The following is a 21153-nucleotide window of genomic DNA, read 5'->3' as shown; positions in this document are numbered from 1 at the left end:
CACAACAGTCATGTAGAGCCACTGTTCAGCCTAAGGGACTCTAAAACACACCATCAACAGATGGTACAAATAAAACTTTAGTAAGATTCTTCTGGGTGCACAAATAGCTGGAGCTTTACTTTGATGATGGCTAGCTGGCCTCCTACACAGCAGGGCTGGGACTTCTCAATTTTTTCAAGTTAAGGGCAACAATAATATTCTGTCATCCCCCAGGGTAAGGAAATCAGTGCCAGATGATTCAGTGTGTGCCTGATAACTCTGGTTTTGGATTCAACTCCATTATCTAGAAAAGTTAATGGTGAGACATCAAAGGTAGTCCAACATAATCATGAAACCAGCTGGGTTTTTTTTCCGATAAAAGCCGCTCAAGAAGCTCACAACTGATGATAGGATACTTCCCAACATAAAACTAACAGATCTCTGATTTCCTTAATGAGAAATCCTTTTAGTGCTAAAAACAAGTGCCTTGTTCTTGGAGCATCACAGAAGGGAAGACGGCTCTTTCTGGGAGAAAGATTAGTAGTTTTACCTGCAGTAAAATAAGATCACAGATCTTATTCTCCAGCAGCTGTGAGCTCAGCAGCAGCAAATCCACAACTGGAATGGCTCCCTTCCACCTTTTTTTTATTTGCACAGGTGAAAAGAAATACGGTACTATGCACAGCTAATGCAATGGCATTACTACTACTGATGCAGTAACATCCATCATTACTACTACACTTCCAATGACCTGCACTTTGCTTATCTCTGAAACCGGTTCTAAATTACAGCCTCCTACATCTGTGGGCTGTGCATGGTAGCTACACCAGTGTCAGCCTGCCATCATTGGAGCAACAGCAAATACCACTCTAGACAGTATCTTCAGGTCTTCACAGTTGGTAAAGTATTAGCTTCATCAGGAGATCTCAGGAAAAAAAAATCTTAAGCCTTGTTAAAAGGATTAGTCATTCCCACCCTATTAGCCATGGCACTCAAAACAGGTATCAGAGCTTGCACTAGCTTACTAACCAGCTACTTCCATGCTATCTAAAATTTTGTTTGCATCTAACTTTGCAGGATCAAGAAAACTACGAAGGGTTAAACTAATATGCATGTCTACGACGTTTATTAAAGCAATGACCATTTGTAGATATCATCAGACTATCACCAAGTCTTCCATCAAAATCAGAACTGACACCCAGGTTTGCTAAAACGTACTTCGTTTGGGAGAGCTTTGCTGTAAGTTGAATTGTGAATTCAAATCGTCATCATTATACCCAAGAGTGTAGAAAATCGTTCAGGTTTGAAGGAAGGCTGCCACTTTTGTCTTATGCCGTTTGGGTTTGTTTTTCAAGGCAGGGTAGAAGAGTTTGATTTACCTTAAGATGATATTAAAAACTGAACCAAAGAGATATTACATTGAATCGACTAGCACCAGCAAGGACAGCAGGTAAATATGCTAACAGTTCTGTCAGTATAACCTACAAATTCTTACTTTTTAAGGGCTAGAAAGGAAAAGAAACTCCTCCAAAAAGCCTCACTGTACTCATTAAAAAAGAACCTTCTGCAATTTCACAGTATTTTTATTAAGTATTCTAGGTGCAGAATAACTTTGTCCCTCTAAAACAAACTAAAAGAGCAAACCAGCCACGGTCACCTGAAGATTATGGCTAAGTTTTACTTTTACCTTATGCTACCTGAACAATTGACGCACAAAAAAAAGACTAAACTATAGCCAGCTGTTCAACAAATTTTTGTTCGTACCAGCAATTAACTTCAGTATTTGTTGCATTACCAAATAGCACCTCATATCCTGGGAGATTGTGTTTTCAAGGGGCTAAGGGGGAAAATATCTCTTCCACAGCAAACCGCCTAAGCAGACTGACTCAGTAAGAGCCATTTCTACTCCCAAACCCAGCTATCTGACTGCTAGGTGACCATGAACTATCCACTTAACCTCTCAAAAAGTCTGTGTGAGCCGATTTCTGAAAGGTTGAGACCTATGGTTTGGAAGAATCTGCCTTTACAGAAACTTACACCAGGCTGAAATGAGACAGATGGGAATGTTGCCTAAGTGCTCTCAGAGTATCTCACTTCTACTTGGGCTATACCATCTACTACCTTACCATTAATGTATCAGCATCATTAGCACAAAACTATCAGCTGGTCTGCAAGACAGATACCTTGAAGCATTCTCCTCCTTTCTTCTCCTTGAGGTAAAACAAGTCACCATGCCAAAAATATAAAGCTACATTTTAAATTGTTTCTTCTGCCACCCAGGTGGTGAGAGGACAAAATCAGAGAACAGAAGCAGCCAATCTGTTTTGACATTGAGAACATCCCATCCATGGAAAACTTGCTTTCAGAAGTATGCTTCTGCTACTCACTTGAGTCTGTATATTATTTGCCTCTTTTTCACTGGCAAAGGAAAACTTACCTAAATTCAAGTTTACAGTATCATACCATACCGAAATTTTACAACGTTTTTCTAATTCCATTAGTTTTAGCTAGTTTACCCTGGGGATATCATCATCTCACTTTATCAGTGCAATTTTTTTAAGGCAAATGCCAAAGACTGTTAACAACCATCTTCTATGGTCTTGAAAACTAGAGACTGAAATGTTATCTGCCTATCTTGTAAAAAGGTTTCATGCTTTACAAAAAAACACCTTTGTGCTCTTACAACCTGCCCCAGGTTCTATTCCAAACAGCTTTATTTCAGACACCTGCATTAATAAAGCTTTCATGTTTGCCAGATACAGTTTTGACTTGAATCGCTTTAAATGTTATTGCTCCTGACAGAAATGGATTTGTCATTCTTTCTGCAGCCAGTCATCTATTACCATTTTGATTTGCATCTCTTTCTAAGGTGATCGGTTACTGTTTAAATGATCACATGTCTATTTTCTCAAGAAATGACACAAGATTTTAAACTCAATTAAAAGCATTGGAAGACCAGCCATAACATTAAAAATAAATTTTAATGTTAAGTCATTTTTGATCATTTGCTCTGACACCCAAATGTTCTGAAATTTAAATTAGTACTATAGGGACACACAAGTGCAGATATATCTTTATTGCCATAACTTTGTTTTTTCAAAAATGAGCATTGGGTTTTTAATAGGTTGTAGTTTTATGCCTTTATATGTACATCATTACAACTGCATATTTTAATAATAATGAAGTTAGTGATACTTTTGATAGCTCAACACAGTGTATTTATAAAATGAATTCTTATCAAAATACACTTTTCACTGGGATAATAAATAAAATCCTGCGAAACCCACCTACACAAAGTTAATTTTAACTCTGGTAGAACCCGATGTGGTACACAGTCCATTAACTACTATGTATGCCCCTTTATCCCCCTAATGATGCTCATCTTCTGGGGTAAGAAAACATTTTTTCCCCCTGCTGTGGTGTGACCTCATTCAACATCATCTTCAGCCAAGCACTGTGCACTTACAATTCTCTGTAAGAAGGAGAAAAACTCATTCACAATTACATAAAATTGACAGTAGACAACTGATTATCAAGCAATGTAGTTTTACACTGAACATTAAGCAGTGTAATTACTGAGCAAACTGATTAATGTTAAAAATGGTAATCTATTTGACAGAAGTTTTTGAAATCACTTGCGCAGAAATTACATACTGTGCAATGCCTAACAAAGTCAAAGTCAGATAAATAATATCCTATAACCCTCAAGTGGTGACCTCTCTGGGGTTTTTGGCACTGTTCTCTACGGAAACATTTTTGCTTCATTGTTTCCCCAGACCTTTACATCTTGTGTCCTGGACACTTTTCAGTGTTTTTACTAACTATATGGACCTAAAACCAAAATGTAACCAGGCCTGAGCTGTAAAGAGAGCTCACTGATGCACAGCAATGAGTCTCTGCTTTATGTGAGGTTACACCATTAGGGAGTGCCCTTCCACTTCCAAGAACGTACAGCATATTACTTATTTTACAATAGACTCATCTGCTAGCGCATTACCAATGTTACCTGCACAGTACTCAGGCTAAAAAGGAAGGGCATTTTATACACAGAGCTACGAACACTTTTATCATCAGGGAAACCCCCAAGCTTCCAAAACCATCATGTGTTCTGCTGCTAGTTAACATTTTGTGTTTATAGCTGGCCCAGAAGCAACAGGCTAGCAAAAGCAACAGATTAATTCTAACGGACTTTTATAGCACTTACAGACACTTGCACATACATAATTAAAAAAAATAAAACTCAAGACCCAGTGCAAGAATGTTACTGCTTTTCTGATCCCCCAACTTGTATTTGGGAAACACTGGATCCGCCTGCAGTATCAGAGCTGCAGTCAAATGTCTCTACTTTAGAAGATCTTAGCATACTCTATACACAAGAGAAGTTTTGTATTTCTATTTTACCCTGTTTGCTATTAATGCTACATGATATTTTTCATATACATTTTTTAATGTTTCAGGTGTAAAAAAGCTTCTTTTAATCTAACTGAACATATACAAAAAACAATACTTGAGACTGATATAGTGGATAAGATAAGTAGTTCAATTATTTTCAAACCAAAACAACAGGGAACAATTTACATACCTGGCTTATTGTAGGGAGCTTAGTTAGAAGCATTTGAAACACTGGCGGTGGAAGAGTCTGCTGTAGAACCTGTAGTAGCTGCTGCGGCTGTCCACACACAGCAATGGCATTGGTCAAGTGATCAACACCTTTCTCATATTCACCTGTATGACAAATCACAATGTTTTGAAATCAACCTCCTTCTACACTGTAAAGTATTTACATAAAACATGCATCAACAGTGGATTAAACTACTGAGAATCAATCCACACTCCCCTTGCTGGATCTTCTGAACACAGAAGGTTAGAAACAAGTAAACAGATTTTCCTAGGTGAATTTGACTCATCAAAAGATCTTAGTATATAAAAATCATCTTCTAGCAAAGGTAAAGAAAAATTACTTTATAACTTACCCTTCAAAAAAAATTATGCTATTACCTTGAGCTAGTAGTTCCTCGCCAAGTTGAATCTCCTCAAGGAAAAACTTCTGAACTGCTTCAGCATCTTTCAGATCAGGCAGCTATAATACACACAGTAAAACTGAAGTTGGCCCTTAAACATCAGTTAATAAACAAGTCAGCAGAAAACATTCTCAACTGAAATCAAACACACACACAACCATGCTTTTACACTGAAACTGGCAAAAAAAAATTAAGTGTCACCACTAAGTTAAACATACACAGAATGTTTTCGAAAATCAGACTCAGGTCTCATATCATTGCATCACAAATCCATAGAGAGACAGAGCCTGAAATACCCCTACTCAGTTTATTAAGAAGCAAATATATATTTTTGTAGCAAATATAAATTCTAAGGTGTGTTAGGTTTATCTTCACAACTAGATTTATCTTAACCAATTTAAGAATATATTCTTTTCTTCCAGGATCCACGGTGATAAGGAAAGAGAAATCAAATACTTATAGCAAAAAAATGTCAAGTTCAGGATACAGGTACAGGTGTATCCCATCAATGATTTTTCAGTCTGAAAAGTCCTCGCACATACTACAAAGAGGAAAACACCATCAAGTCACACAGTAAATGTTGTACTTTCTAGTACAAGGCCTCTTTGACACAAAAAAGGAACAGCCATTTCATGTGGTTGTGAGCATTAAAAAAAAAAAAACAAAAAAAACGAAGACTGCATATTTACAGAAGTGTTTGTAATGCTCGAAGCAAAACAGATCTTCAAACAAATCTTACAATTAATACAAATGAAACATCTTTCAAGACAGCACTGCATTACTGAACACAGTATTACCTTGGAAAGCCCTGCTCTCTCTTTGGCAAGCTTCTGTTTCCTTCCTTCCTGTAAAATAAAAACATCTTATATTTTTAATTTGCAATTAAAAAAGCCTTCAGATTGTAATTTCGAAACCGTGAACAAATCAAAGTTATTTTCAAAATAAAAAAAACCTGGTAATACATTCCAAATATTGAGACGGAACACAAGACTGCAACCCACTCTCTGCAACAGAGTGACATTTAGACATCTAATGAGGGCTGGCAGTAGCATGCCAACACAAAAAGGCAGTTGTTCTCCTGCTGGCTATAGTAAACACCAACTGTACAGGGCCTGCAGCAGAGCATACCTCACGCACTAGAGGCACGAAGAAGGAAAGAGAATTAGAGTAATACAGGATTTCTCTACATGATTTCTAACAATGATAAGCCACAGAAGAACTGCCTGGAAGTCAAGGCTATCTAATTTTGAACTATATGGTGCACCACCAACAGAAACTTTAGCAGGTCGCAGTACATAAGTGTACTTTCCCAGCAAAGACTTGGGAACTAGTTAAATAGGTGGCAGTATCTCATCATCCCTCAGCAAGAGCAGTACTAAAGCATATATTCCTGAAATCTGAGGAAAGCAAACGTTTACAGATGGAACAAACATTTACAGATTTAACTGCCCAACCTAAAGGCATAAAGTTGGTCTGAAACATAAAGTTGTAGCACTCCAGCAAAACTTATGTAATTGAAATGATATATAGCTTACTTTTAATGCAATTAGTCAGGTATAAAGATATTTTAGAGTAGCATCTATTCATACATTTATGTTGACAAAGAACAACTGCCACAGAGCCCTGATTTTTCCTTTGAGACAATTCTACAAGCTGGAAATACTTCCAAATACAACTAGCTGTTTTAATAGCAATGAGTTAAAAATTTGTGAATGTCCACATGATGAAGACATTCAGGAATATTATTTCCTAGTAGTGATAATGTAACGCGTGAAATTTATGGACAAGATCAAGTGTTCTTTATATAAATGGAGTTCACGTTCTAACTACGTGGATCACCCTTTTACCTTCTACGACACCTTAATAACCCTTAGCACTTGAATTTCTACAACTTATTGACCTGTGTATGTTATCTTACAACATCACATACAGAAAAATGTGTCATATAGAACTATAGCACATTATAATTTTATCATTATGGTTGTTTTCAATATTAAAGAAGAATTTATCTCTGGAAAGTTGGTGCCTTCAGTTAGCTCACTCCAAGTTTTCTGAAGCATTAATCTGCACATAACTTTAAACCGTACTACTACGCAAAGCAGTTTTGCTAATACATAAAACCTTAAAGATTAAATAAAGATTTTTTAAAAGTAGTATCTGAAATGTTTCACTATCCAAACAAGCCACATTGCAACTGTAGTGCACTCAGTGAAAACCACTGAAAAGTACAAGGAGTAACAGCTTAACATTCGTACATCGTTTTCAGGAGAAAATCGTGTTTTCTTGGTGTGACTATGACGCCTTCTAAAATATTACAAGAGGTATCAGTCACCAGATTAAGCATTCAGAGCTAAAGAAAAAAAAGACATGCTGGTAACTGTAACTATTTAATACAAGCTTTTGACCACTGATCACACACATACGAAATCATACACTTTAACCAGAAAAGAGTAAAGGAATGTGAAGAACCACCAAGATTTTAAACTGAACACTGATCTATAGAATCTTTCAAGGCTGATTACTATGCAATTTTTCTTCCTCTTCTCCATACGTTTTTACAGGTCTCTTTGTAAGTCCACTAGCTAAAACAATTACAAAAAAAAAAGCTCTAAAGGATATTTAGGGATTCTTCCCATACTGGTTGGTAACACCAGTTTTAAAATATCTTTGTAACAACAGCCAAAAGTTACATGTGTAATATAACAAGCAAAAAGCAACGGCTTTGGGGAAAAAAAAAACACACCTAAAAAAAACCCCCAAAATCTTTTGTTTTCCCTCAGGGACCTTCAAGAAAATTAAAAACTTCCCTTTTTTCTAAAGACATTATCACATTTTAAAAAAGGGGCAGGGCAATCTTTCATAGGAGGAATCTTAGTTAATACAGAAATGCACGTGCATCCATCCAAAACAGAAAGCTAAACCGCAGCTCTCAAACTGCACGTGACTTGCACGTTCTTCAGGCGCAACTCTTGTACCTAGGGAATAAGTTTCAAATGTGATCCAATGGATAACCTGATGCGCTGGCAGGCGTTGCAAAAATCCCCGAGTTGCCCCACCAGCTTCAAAACCAGCGCCGCAAAGGAGCAGAATGACCAAAGAGCCATTTGCACCTTCAGCTCCCATCTGTGAAGCCTGCAGACTGCTCTCCTCTCACTCAGCTGTCCAGGCAGAAGGTGCTGTGAGGCAAAGTTCAGCACGGCCAGAAATTGTGGCTGTCTCTGAATGAAGAGATCAGCACCGGTACTCGCATACAGAACAGTTCGGTTTTATACATTCGAGAACATTAATAGTAAAAACATCGAAAATCTTATCGTCTTAAAATATAGCTGTGGAAACTAAGCGGCTCCAGACAGCTTTGCTGTTTTGGTCCCAAGACTAAATATGGACGTGCCCCCAAACTAACGACACGAAAACCTAAAATAACACAAAACCTGCTAAATAAATAAGATTAAGACAACTGGAAAACCAAAGCCCAGCAGTTCTTCAAGCCTCCCAGGGAATCACAATTTTTTTTCCCTGAAACCTGAATCTGAACACCTCATTTTTACGATGGGCCTTTGTAACGTAAACTTTGGTCCTAACACAGCCCAATATAACTGAGATGGCAAAAAAAATATTGTTTCTTCATTTGTCAGCACATGCTGACCCCAAACACAAAAGGGAATCTCGTTGACATGTAGCATCTCCTGTCCTTCCCAAATTTTGGTGATATTGCATCATAGAGGCTGAAAAACAATCAGGATGACTGAAAAACTAAGGATGTTACTGGAAAAGATCTGCTGTAAAGGTGGCTTCTACAAGATTTTCCATCAACACCACTACTATTGTCCAAGAAACAGCGTATCTTCATCTAAAGAACTGCAACTGGCTGCTGCATTGGACGTTTTTCGGTCAAGTATTTTACAGCCCAAGCCTCATTATCCAACAGTAAAAATGCTGTAATAATCAGATCACTGGCACCACTACAGAAGCACCCACACTAAAGAATCAGTTACAGTACAAAAAAATAAAAACAAAAACAAATTCCTTAATATCCTCTAAAGCCTTACAACTAAACGCAGCCCAGTGTATCCCATCCAAGGATCGTAAGTCATACAGTGATGTCCTCCAAATGACAACAGCCATCCCCTATCAAACCACAATGGTTTTCCACTTTAAAGAAAATGTTAATCTTAATCAGAGCAAGTCTAAGGTTTATTCAGAACATTACTGGATAGAAACTCAGATAATGAAAACAATGGGATGCAAAAATCACTTCCAGTGCTGCTGCAAAAAATCCAATATTTTCTCTACTACATACTTAACATCATAAAAAGAACATGGCTGATTATACTGCCAACAAATGAGTTTGCTTGTGCAAGACAAGCACCTCCCAGTTTACTATACTAAAAATTCCCAAGGAATGACTTGCACTACAGGGCAAAAAGTACTTGGAAGACACACAAAAAGCATGCATCTGAGAGACCCTACATACATGAGCAAGGGCCTGAAGGTGAAGTATCCCACAGACATAATTTGCCATGGAAGAGATTACAGAAAGCAGAATAAACACGCTGTTAAGTGCCAACACTGGTCATTCAACAAATTCAATCCATTAAGACAGAATCAAAGTGTTTAAGTTATGTTTATTAAACATTGTCAGGTAAATATTCATTTTAACCCACCTAGTTATTGACTCTTCCATCCATGAAACTGCTGATCACATTACGTTTACTTGCTGGGAAAGTTTACCTTTAATAGTAATTTCTTATCTTCAGTTCAGTTATCAAAGGAATACTATACATATTCCCACGACAGAAACAACCAGCACAAGAAATAGCAGCTTATTTCTCACAATTCGTTTTGAGTACCTTGGATGAATTTGAGTACCTGGATTACTCATGCTCTACAAGTTACATTTAAAACCTTCACTAATTATTAAGACATTTAAGCAAATGTTGAAGATGTGAAATAATGAAGAGCCATGGTAGAAGAGCTCTACATTTTGGATAATCAAACAGTTTTCTCTAGCATTCATTCTTATCTCGGAAGCCAATAACTGAGCCACCAGGAGGGTAAGAATGCAGTAGATAAAATACTTGAGGGCTACTATCGACTCTTGCCTTACCACAGCAACAACTTCACTAAAGGAGACGCGCTGCTTTATCTGAATCGTCTTCCAAAATAAAAAAATAAACGTCATCACATAAAGGCAGTGGCGATTAATAGTATGACTGAGCACGTAGGACAACAAGGTTAAATGAAAAAAGGGGAGGCGAGTTATTTCCAAGGCAGCTTCTGATGCGGAAACCACCAGTTACCCAGTAACTACGCAAACGGCAGAAAACACGCTCCGACACGAAGACCCGTCCCCCGGTTTCGGCAAAGGGATGACGAGAGACAGCAGAACGCGGGGGCTCGGGGCCTGCCTCGCACAGGCGCACCCGGGCAGATCCCGCCTGCCGGGCCCTGCCGCAGCCTGCCGGGCCCCCTCGTTCCCTTCCCGCCGCGGTAACGGCTGGCAACGCGGGCTGAGGCGGAGGGCGGACAGGCGGGCGGGGGGCTCCAGGCCGCTCCTCCGCGGGGAGGGGGCCGGGCAGGCCCGCTCCCCCAGAGGCGGCTGGGGAAGGGGGAGCCGGCGGCGGCCGAGCCCCGGCCGCACCCGGGAGCAGGAGGGCGCTGCGGAGGCGCCACGTGCCGCCCTCCCACCCCCCGCGCGCGGACCGGCCGGGCGGGGGTGAGGGAGGCGGCGGCCGTTGAAGGCAGGGCGCGCACGGGAGCCACTGGAAGCGGCCGGGAGGGGCGGGGAGGGGAGGGGGCGGCCCGGACACTCACGCTCCCGCAGCCGGTTCTTGAAATTCGGGTCGCTCCGTCTCTTGCGGTCGAAGTAGATGCAGTAGCCGATGAAAAGGGCCCCGCAAAGGCCCGCCGCGATGGCGCTGGTCTTACCCACCATCATGGTGCCCGCGCCGAGCTCCTCAGGCCCTGTGCGAGCGGCACCTTGGGGCGAGCGGGCAGCCAGAAAGGACCCGCCGCGCTTCCGCTGACGTCATCAGCCAGCGGCGGCAGAGGGCGCCTCCTCCAGTGCCTGCGGGGAAGCCGGGCGCATGCGCGGCCGGGCCCGGCCCTGCCCTGCCGGCGGCCCCGGGGAGCGCCCCGACACGGACACCGCTAGGGGGCCCGGACCACAGGCTGCCTTAGTGGGGGCACCGCGACCTCCTCCCGCCCCACGCCGGGAGAGCCGCCGGCTGCAGGATGGGGAACGGCCGGCCCAGCCGCACCTAACGCTGCAGCCGCTGCCTGAGCAGCAGCTTTTCGTCTCCCGCAGACCAGTCTTGTAAACTGAAGCTTAAACAGTTCAAAAAAACCAAAAAAAGCCACCCCTATCTCGGTAAGGGGTCGTATATCGCCACAGGCTCAGCCTGCGCGCGAGCCCCTTGTTCTGTGGGCATCTTGAGTACTTCTACACAGCTCCGAAAGAGAGAGCTCGTTGAAGCTCTGCAGCCAGACCTCGGCTGGAGCTGCGTTCCTGGAACTCTGTACCAAAATCGTGCCGTGGCTGTAGCGTGACCGGGGTACGGACACACACCTCATCCTGCCCGCTGGGAGAAGCCACGAACCCCAGAGTGAGTACCATGAACGACTACAGCTGTATTAGCAAACAAAATTTATGACAGAACGCTCCCATATACATCAATCTTTATAACAATTACGAACACTTTCATACGTTTGATTTTTGTCATAAGACTTCGTTTTTCCCAGCTTTATTTCCAGGAACAGTTTTTAGTCTTTTTGGTTTAGTGCTCTTCTTTGACGGGATTGCTTTTTCACCAACAAATGAAGGCTTAGAGCACCTCTTGTTTTTTGATGTGGTGCCAACTCTGTCCTTAGGAGCACGAGACCGATCTGGAGTTTTCTGTGGTGCTTTCCACTTCTCTCCACAGTGCTTCACTCGTATCTTTCTTCCCATCAGAACAGTCTCGTTGAGTTTCAGAGCAAGATGTACAGCATCTGTGTTCTGCAAGAACAGACATCCAGTTTAAAAGCAGCACGACTTCCAGTTGATTGCTTTCCAACAAATAGCTGCCTTTCTTTAATTTTTGTAAGCAAGATTTTACAATAAAGAGTGCTCGAACTGCTCTATTTATTGAATGACACTGCTCTGCTCTGCTCAGAAGCACCGTAACACCCACGCAGCCCATGCATCGAGGCACGGATACTTGAAAATGGGCTGTAAAACAGCTTACCGAAGAGGTAGGAGGCAGAGAGATGAAGGAGAAACTGGAGGGAAAAGGTATTGGGCTGCAGGAAATGAACTAAGGAGGATGAGGCTGGGAGACTGCCGTGAGAAAGCAAGCTGTACTGAATCTGAAACGGAGAGCCAGTAAGCAAACTGGCTGCAGGACAGAATTCCACTCGTGTTTTGACACATAAAAAATGGGAGAACATTGCAGTTACACCACGCGAACTCATCTGTCCCTCCTCAAGTCTTCCCTTTAAAGTTCATTTCGTTCACCCCAACGTTTTACAGCTTTTCTTTGTACACAACCTAAAATAGTTTGCTTTGTATCTGCTTCTTCCAAGCTGCTTTTAACATGCACAACAATGCTACCATTTACTGTCATATACAAATAAAAAAAAAATACTTAAAGAAAAAAAAATAAAAGGCTACAAAGGCAAATCCCCACTCAGCTTTTGGGGTGTCCTGAAGCACACCATTCACACGTACCTCAAAGAGAACATAGCCGAAGCCTTTACCCAAGCCGGTCTTTCTGTCTCTGACAACTCGCACTGCTACCACACCTCCACAGACAGAGAAGTGTTCTCGCACAGCGTCATCGCTGATGTCTGCAGGCAAACACAATGGAGCAGATGCCTCTTCAGTCAGGCACACAGCTGTCAGGCCTGGCCTAAATCCAAGTATTTTATATTTACCAATTCAGGTACACAAACATATATATTTAAAAAGATCTATTAATACATAGACATGTAAATATACACAGGTACACAAATATCAGTGGATCAGAGAAGTTCCAGCAGGTTAACAATGCAGACTTTATAAGGGCCATTTACTTCGACATTTACTGATTCTCAACTTTGAAGAGTACAACGTAAATCACAAAGAAGAATGAAGGCAAAGACGGAAATAAATTATTCAAATCATTTCATTTATGGTTTGAACATAGTGGAAATTAAGATATGTGCTACATTTTTGTAGCTCTTATGCCAGAATCTCTTTCTTAGAATTAATGCTGATGATAACGAGCTTTAGCTGGCAGTTCTTGAAGTCTAATGCTTACTGACTGAGCCATGAATTTTAGCTGAATGGGGGAGAAGGGATTTACAGTTTCCAACTACAGTTGCTACACGATTATTCTGATAATGGCCGGATGTGTGAGGCTTTCTCAGTCTCACGCCTATGTGAACAGACAAGCGTGATGTACTAATACAAAACTACAGGTTATTCTCTTTTCTGTATAGGTACACTTCATACTGTGGTAAATCCCTCAACACAGATGTAATAGTACCTCTGCTAAGGGGAGGGGCTGAATTTAATAGTACAGGTTTAATTACAACAATGGCACTCAGATGTGCTGAGAGAGGTTCAAGCTGCTCAAGTCATTTTCTGAAAATGTCCAAACTGTTTTTTCTGCAGGATGCAGAGAGGAACATACAGTACTGACACCAGCTCTACACGACAGGCATTAGTAATGTCACCACAATCAGATTTGTCACCTATCCTGATCTTCGGACGGGTCAAGTTTTAGGCTGAAGTCTAAAGCCGGTTTGTTTCAGCATTACTGCCAGCAGTACGTGACACTGGCTCTGCGACAGGCCGTAGGCACAGCACATGCCTTCAACTCTGTACATTTACACATCCACACCCCCCCCTGCAGTAAGATGCTTATCCCAAGCATCCCAACTCCATTAATACCCTCATAGGGACCACACCTGATGGTGATACCTTCATCTACTCTCCAGTCTACTCAGAAGCAGCTGAATATTCATCAAGCACTGACCTCAACTATACAGTAAGCACCTCCACGTGGGTAACAATTGATTGCCAATGGCTGCCTGGACAGAGTCACTCACTCTGTGCCTCACAGACAGCACCAAAATGAGAAGCCATCACACTCTGTCACCTGGAAGTAGTTCACAAACAGGTACCAGTACATGTTTAACAGTTTAGAAAGCTATGGCCTATGCACTTTAGTCATATTTATTTAAAAAACACCAAGCAACAACAAGAACTACAAGTGCTTGCAGTTCTAGCTACAATAAATAAAACAATTAACCTACAGAACTTGCCAGAAACCTTTAGGTGTTTCAGTGAAAAAAATAAAACTGCTATTTAAAAATTAAAAAACAAAAGACAGTTAGCTACCTAAATATGCTACCCTAAATATCAATAAATAAAAGCCCCCTAATATCAACATATTCCATAAATGTTAAATAATGATGCATAACAATCCGTTTTAGACTTACCATATGAGAGATTTCCCAAAAATACAGATCGTTTATTGTCATGCTAAAGAAAACAAGAGATACAAGACAGTAATTTATTTCTTACAGCAAAAAAAACAACCAGAAAAGGGGTTTTCTAGTCACACAACCTACTTACTGAACTGTTTTTTGATGCAATGTCAACTCTGATGTGAAATCCACTAGCAATTTCTGTTCCATTTCTTTTGTAGCCAAAAGCAAAAAGTTTTAAAAAAGAAATCAGTAAGCATTACTTAATTTACCATGTCACTGCATAGCATTATTCCAAAAGCAAATTTACTTTTAAGTTTGAAAAAAACGTTTTATTCCGATTCAAGCAGAAGAGAGGAGGTAGTTTACATTTATCTGTAAATCCACCTCTTCAACAGGGAATGAGGAACAAAACTGAGACTTACTTGTTCAGAGCCTTAATGGCATCACATTCTTCCTTAAATACAACATACGCATTAACAAACTTCGCATTAGGGTGCACCTTATGCCTGGAACATGAGAAAGGCGCATGTTGTTTAAACAATTCTGATGGTGTGCAGCGCACAAGCACTTCTTGTTAAACACATTTATGCCGCCTCCTGTTCTGTGCACAGTAGCAACTTCATTTCTCTTAAAGGTCAAGCTAGCTCCTTACGTCCAAGGGAGTCTCACTGTACATCTTATACAGCCTGTATATGCACCCTGACCAAGCTTCCTCAGCTCATAAATATATCCAAAGACATTAAAGACTATCAGCATCTTCCTCCTTCATAAAATACAAGAAATGCAACCTAAGATAACAAATTACTAGTATACCAGGCACATAATTCTTTTTCACTTGTCAAGAAAACTTACACATGCACAAAGGTAATTACAAAAGTCACAGAAACACAAAACAGAAAAATGAATATAGCCAAACATGCAACAACCAACACTTAAAAATTATTTTTGCCTTGAAAAATAAAGCACGAAATTCACTAGAGGAACCTACTTTATTGCTGCTAACTTTTTGGATACAGTGTCTTCTGCTGGAACCTTTAAGATAAAAATAGCTTTAGTTAAGCAGCCTAGGGTCAATTTATCTCAAGTATTTGTTCTTGAAGACAAAGAGGAATTCAAACAGGTACCATTCCCACCCAAAGCAATGTAGCCAATACAGTGAGTAGATGTTGCAAATGGCTATTCCTAGACATGGTCTAGAAAGACCTCAGAATTGGATAGCTTGCTTTGAATTCATCTGTCACGTTTCTTGAGTTCCAAGGCTGTTATCTTCAACTATTTTACACAGTACACTGATTTGCAATCAATGTGTCTTTACTACTATGATTGAAAAATAGGTAAGTAATACCTCAGCTAAACGAGCAATAACAAAGGCATTCTTCTTCCAGAGAAAATACAGCTCTGATACTATCAACTGCTGCTACAGGAAGAGTAAAATGTGATGAAAGGAAAGATGCATCTGTGGTGCCTCTGTGGTAAAATTGCCAAGGCTGCTTCTTATGGCAAAAAATACACACCCAAGCCTGCTTCTGAACTAATGAAGATACAAGCCTTATGAATACTACCCTTTAAGATCAAAAAATAATTTTGTTATATAACATTAAAGGAAATAACATACCAAAGACCGGAATCGAATGGATTTTATTTGTCCATACTCTTTAAAAAGAGATTTCAGTGCCTAAAGAAAAGATATTACAAATATTCAATGTGTTTTTGCATCCTGGTAATAAGAATTATTGTTGGGTACTTATTAGTAAGATTGTTTTTACACTATTTTCATTTTACATGTACAAGGTCTGTTAAAGGGCTACGAAAAATAAGCAAGTAATTTATAACTGTTTCTTGTGGCAGCTTCTCATTCCGCAGATTGCCAAAACTGAATTTGTACCCCTTACAATGGAAGAAAGTATAAATTTAACATATTTTATGCAACAATCTGAAGTATTACTTACATTCAAAATTAGAAGCAGACTAACTTTGTAATTGTAGTTCTCATTTATTAAGTCACTTTTCATTGAAAAAGAAACTAACCAATTCTACTAAAGAAAGGGCAACTGCATCTACTGCTGTAAAAAGCCTAACTCCAGTAAAACAAAGGAGATTGCCTCTAACGGTTTCTGATAATGAGCATTATTTCCTACTTCCCCAAAAAGCCATTTTAGCCACAAATATGTGTGACTTCTCAGCTGGAAACCTCCCCTCAAATTAAGGACTGCTGTAATTCTTTCCATTCCTTTAGCTGACAGAATCTGTTCACATACCTGCACAGTACAGTTGACAGGCAAGTTTCCAACAAACACTGTTCTTCTGTTCACCGTTTCATCAGCCACCTTTTTTTCCTTCTGTTGTTTTACAGTAGTGCCTGTATCTGAATTAACAACACTTTTGGCGATGGCATGAGAAGCCCTTTTTTTTAGCTTCGCTTTGTTTTGAAACAGCTTTTGCTCTTCCTCTTCATCTGCCTGCTCCAAAGCTCTCTCTCTTATCAGAAAAAGACAAGCAAATTATAATTGATGGGAAAAAAAACGGCGTTTTTGAGGTCAAAGAATTGAAGATAAATACTTTAACTTACATTTTGAATTATTATGTTAAACATAAAATCTCAAACATTATTTCACTTATTATGCATTAAACAAACATATCCGACCATTCCGTAACATGGAAAACTCTTTGCTGTTCCCAGGACATTGCATTCGCTGTTTAGTAGGAGTAATAAAGAATTCAGAATTAAATAATTTGGTACCCTCTAAAATTGAAGGGAAAAAAAAAAATCACCTTTGCACACCTAGAACTAAGGACAGATTTAGTTCTACCCAGTATCCAGAACACTCAGAGCAAACAATCCTTTGGGATCCATCACTGCACTGACAAAACTCTATTTATCCAAACTTTGCCATAATAGCATGAACAAGAAGCAAATCTGAAGAAGCCTCTGGAAGGCTACCGACCCAAAAGAGCAAACAAGTTTCATGGGCATGGAAGATGCAAACACACACAGTGCCAGAGAGAGGAAAAGCATTAGCCTCAAGCTCAATCAAGCAAATGTCCATTATCCAGTCTTCACTGTACAGAGACTAGCTTCCTGCCTGCACTGACAGCATCTTGTTCAACCCCGAGTATGAAGAGAATGGACAGTGTAACAGAGTAGCTCTGTGTCACAGCAGAGGGCAAGCATGACAAGGGAGCACTAACTCTGTCTGGTACCTTGCTGCTGCTGAAACCACCTCTGCTCCTTTGACTGCAGGTCTGCTGGAGAAAGCCAACTGCAGTTAGAAAGCATCACCTTGTGCCAGAGAGAACTTTCTGTCTAAATCTACAACCTCAAGACCTGTTAGCTCTCTAACAGGGGATTTGCGCTTCATGGACCTAGAACTTCAAAAAGATAGAAGTATTTACTACCTTCTGGGGCAAACTACAGAAAATTTTCACAATCTTCTTTAAAATAATCTTATTAAACACAAGGTTCAAGATGAATAGTAGAATATTGTTTCACTGAACTCATAATCTTATGAATAATCTAGATTTTGGGGTTTTAATCTTACTATAAAAAGGTATCACCTACTCACCTGTTTGCCAATTTTTTCTCTGCTTTTGAAAGTTCCTTCTTTCTGGCTTTCTTTGCTTTTATAGGAGGTTCTTGTGTGACAGATGAGCTCTGGTCTTCTGATACTTTCTCCACTTCTTCTGTACGCTTTCTTTTCTTATTGTCCTTTACAAAAATAAATTAACTTGAAAACCAAAATTCCAGAAACGCCCTACCGTTATTTTACATATTGCAATTTATGTGGAGCGCCACTAACCGAAGCCAACACCTGCACGAAGCGGTGCCTCCGACACCCAGGCCCGCCCGCTCACCGGGCGCCCACCCCCCTGCTCTCACCCCCGGCCCGTACGGCATCTCCAGCCCCGACGGGATCACCACGGCGACAGCTCATCGCGAAAAGCGCCCGGCAGCGCCGCACTCCAACGACTGACTCCTCAGCTCCTACGCGGAACCGCTCCCGTCCAACCGTGCCCCCGGGAAGCCACCAGGCCTCTGGGGGCAGAGCAGCCACCGCCCGACCGGGAGCGCCGCCGTTAGCGCCGCTGCCGTCGCGGCACTTACCCTGCTCACGGCCACCAGCACGGGCGGGGCGGCGGCGGCGCTGAAGAGCCGCGCGAGCGGCGCGGCGGGCGCCCCGCCTGGCCACAGGCTGCCCACCACCTGCCCCACCACGTACTCCCCCGCCGGGCCCCCGCGCGGAGGGCACGCCATGAAGCACCCCCCCTCCGCAGCCGCCACTGTCGGATCCTGCGCCCCTCGCTGCTCGCGCCCCGCCGGCGATGGCCTCATGGCTGCTCACAGCGAGCGGAACCGACTCCCGGCGCGTCACTTCCGGCTGCGCGCGGCGGCAGGGGGCGGCCCCGCTGAGAGGGGAGCGGCTGGTAGGGCGGAGGGCGCGACCGGCGTTTCCCTCGTAGCGCTCACGTGAGGGACGGGTGGTGAAGGGCCGGGCCCGGCGGCGGGACGGGCGCCGTGCGGGGAGGCAGCCCTTAAACCATCTTAAGTGATTAGACCATCAGAGAGATCATCCCAAAGCATCAGTTAGGCAGTCTGTTCCCTTCTGGATTGTTGCATCTGTACCTGGGATCCGCGGCAGGCTTTTAAAGCACGTACAGATTTTTCTGATGAGAAATCCCTGAAACCCAGTACTTCTCAGGGGATTCAAGGACTGTAGCCTGGGGGACAGGAAAAGGAGGAACCAGTCGTACCCCTTCCCCCAGCTTTAGTAGCCAGTAGAGGTAAGTGCTCTGGATCATCTTGCTGCTGCAGCTATGTGGGTAGGACTGGATAACTGATCCAACTGGAGAAGACCCTTTTTTGTTAGGTTAATTCTCAAACAGATTGTTTTCCAACCCAGGACACAGTGCAGCTGATGCATAAGGAAGTTTGATCTTTTACTCCCTGAAAATTAAACACCTAACTGGGATCTCCTTTTAGACCTGCCTGTCCAGAATGTAATTTGAAATGCTAGATGATGTGATAATAATTGGAAAGGTACAGGAAATTACCAGGCACTTAAAGGCCGAAGCAAATACAAACAGCTCTTCTGTCGTAACATTTTATGCGCTTTTTGGACTGCCAGTGGTAGCAGTTTTGTTGGCACCAATGACCAACTGAAGGTAAAACAAGTAACCCAGCTATGGAATAAAGGTAAAGTGTTAGTCTTGGCACATGCAGCAGGTAGCCCGTGTCTGGCCTTCTGGATGCCAGGAAAGGCAGGGACCCTCACTGGTGGGGTCAGCCCAAGAGAATACACGAATTCTTAAAAACTGGCAGGGGGCTGCTGCACTACTTGTATTGTTTTTTCCAATCTTCACACAACAGAGCATTTTCATAGGTGACAGGTGGGGCAGAACAGGCTGAACCATCAAAATACATCAAAGCTATGTTGGACAAACATTCAGCTGGCTGATTGCAGAGACTCTTAACTGCTGAGGCTCAACAAAAGGCATACAGTCTCCAGGAACTCTGCCAGAGAGCAAGCTTGAGCCCTGTGGCAACAGGAAAATTTCACAGCACGATGGAAACTACACAGTAAGTACAAGCACCAGTGCAGACTGTCAGTAGAGGGAGTCCAGAGCGAAGCAGACAGCCTTCAAGCAAGGTGTGCTTTCTCTCTGCATATGTGGATAGTCTACACTGTCAGCTATTCTCAACACCATCAAACACGAGACGTGAAACTGGTTCTGTTGCTCAGCCAAGATATAAAGGATAAAGGAGGGGTAGTTTGTCTCGCTTTGCCTTTGAGGCATTGGCCCGAGCAGGCACTCAAGAGCGTGGGCACAGCCCAGCAATCACTGCTAGTGGGACACTTTCTCAGCTATAAGCACAGTGGGCATGCTGAACAGGGAGCACACCCACGTTTAAAGCTGCATTACAATACATAACCTAAAAAGCAGCTCAGATTTGACTCACTGGAACATGGGATAAAATTGCCTGGCTCACAGTCTGCCAAAGGTACCCTCCTTTGTAACCACCGGGACACAAGTAACATGCACCTGGAAAGTACGGTTTACAGACACACTTCAGAGAAGAGTTGCAATATAAAACACCCAGAACGGATTTTTGACTAGTCATTAAATGCATGAGAAGTACAACTAAAATTAAATAATCTCTGTATTAAAGAACAGCAAAAATCATGTTTGCAAAAACTCAATTTGGGAGCGGGGAGGTGACTAATGATGCTTGTTTTAAACAAGTAAACAAATCCTCTCATAGAACACAAGAGTCAACAATTGTCACAAAGCAAAAATGCTGGCACTCAAACAGAGCTGATAAGAACCAGTGGTGAGTGGAGAGCTGAATTTGCTCTTGCTTGCCCAGATGTAGTTCCCAGTTAAATAAATACGTTACGCCTACTGAGACCAAAAGGCAGAACTGAACTATTAAACTCTGATTGAACTACAACTCAACTGAACTACAGACAGACGTGATGTAAACAAATAGCACTAAACGTTTTATTCCAGTTTTGCTTCCACTGAATCTGAACTTGAGGCAGTCAACATCAGAAGTCAGCAAATATCTTCATGAGCTTGCTTCTACATTTTCAAACTACCTGAACTAACATAAATCAAAATCTTTTCCTCAACTGGCGCCGCCATAATGATCCCAATGGGCCATGCTTTCTCTTTCTGCTGAAAAAGAGGACGAATTTGA

The 21153-nt window shown here is 41.8% G+C and overlaps 2 protein-coding genes and 1 non-coding gene across 3 annotated transcripts; all 3 read right to left on the bottom strand.

The window, feature by feature from the left end:
- Positions 1-3040: 3040 nt before the first annotated feature.
- On the bottom strand, positions 3041-10948 carry TOMM20 (translocase of outer mitochondrial membrane 20). Its single transcript, XM_068401611.1, has 5 exons — positions 10815-10948; positions 5798-5841; positions 4978-5059; positions 4562-4704; positions 3041-3451 (listed from the first exon to the last, which is right to left on the bottom strand). The coding sequence occupies exons 1-5, from the start codon at positions 10936-10938 to the stop codon at positions 3407-3409; spliced, it is 438 nt and encodes a 145-aa protein (XP_068257712.1). The 5' UTR covers positions 10939-10948; the 3' UTR covers positions 3041-3406.
- Positions 9933-10066, bottom strand: LOC137672800 (small nucleolar RNA SNORA14). The gene has a single exon (XR_011049647.1). It is a non-coding gene; the product is annotated as a small nucleolar RNA SNORA14 (small nucleolar RNA).
- A 683-nt stretch (positions 10949-11631) lies between the features above and the next one.
- Positions 11632-18756, bottom strand: RBM34 (RNA binding motif protein 34). The gene is given in 11 exon segments (XM_068414276.1): positions 11632-11730; positions 11732-11997; positions 12709-12827; positions 14466-14508; positions 14602-14665; positions 14879-14962; positions 15445-15488; positions 16072-16131; positions 16715-16934; positions 18020-18162; positions 18559-18756. Coding segments are annotated over 11 exon segments (1251 nt in total). The 5' UTR covers positions 18709-18756; the 3' UTR covers positions 11632-11672.
- Positions 18757-21153: the final 2397 nt, after the last annotated feature.

The sequence above is a fragment of the Nyctibius grandis genome, chromosome 1 (assembly GCF_013368605.1).
Source record: "Nyctibius grandis isolate bNycGra1 chromosome 1, bNycGra1.pri, whole genome shotgun sequence".
In the NCBI taxonomy this organism is placed as follows: domain Eukaryota; kingdom Metazoa; phylum Chordata; class Aves; order Nyctibiiformes; family Nyctibiidae; genus Nyctibius; species Nyctibius grandis.
This window is presented reverse-complemented; position numbering and strand designations above follow the sequence as displayed.

Excerpts from the sequence above, each read along its gene's own strand:
- TOMM20 (XM_068401611.1), bottom strand. The coding sequence starts at position 10,938 with ATGATGGTGGGTAAGACCAGCGCCATCGCGGCGGGCCTTTGCGGGGCC. Across the intron at positions 4,705-4,977 it reads CGAGGAACTACTAGCTCAAG|GTGAATATGAGAAAGGTGTT; the intron begins GTAATAGCATAA and ends TTTGTCATACAG. Across the intron at positions 3,452-4,561 it reads AGCTCCCTACAATAAGCCAG|AGAATTGTAAGTGCACAGTG; the intron begins GTATGTAAATTG and ends TCCTTCTTACAG.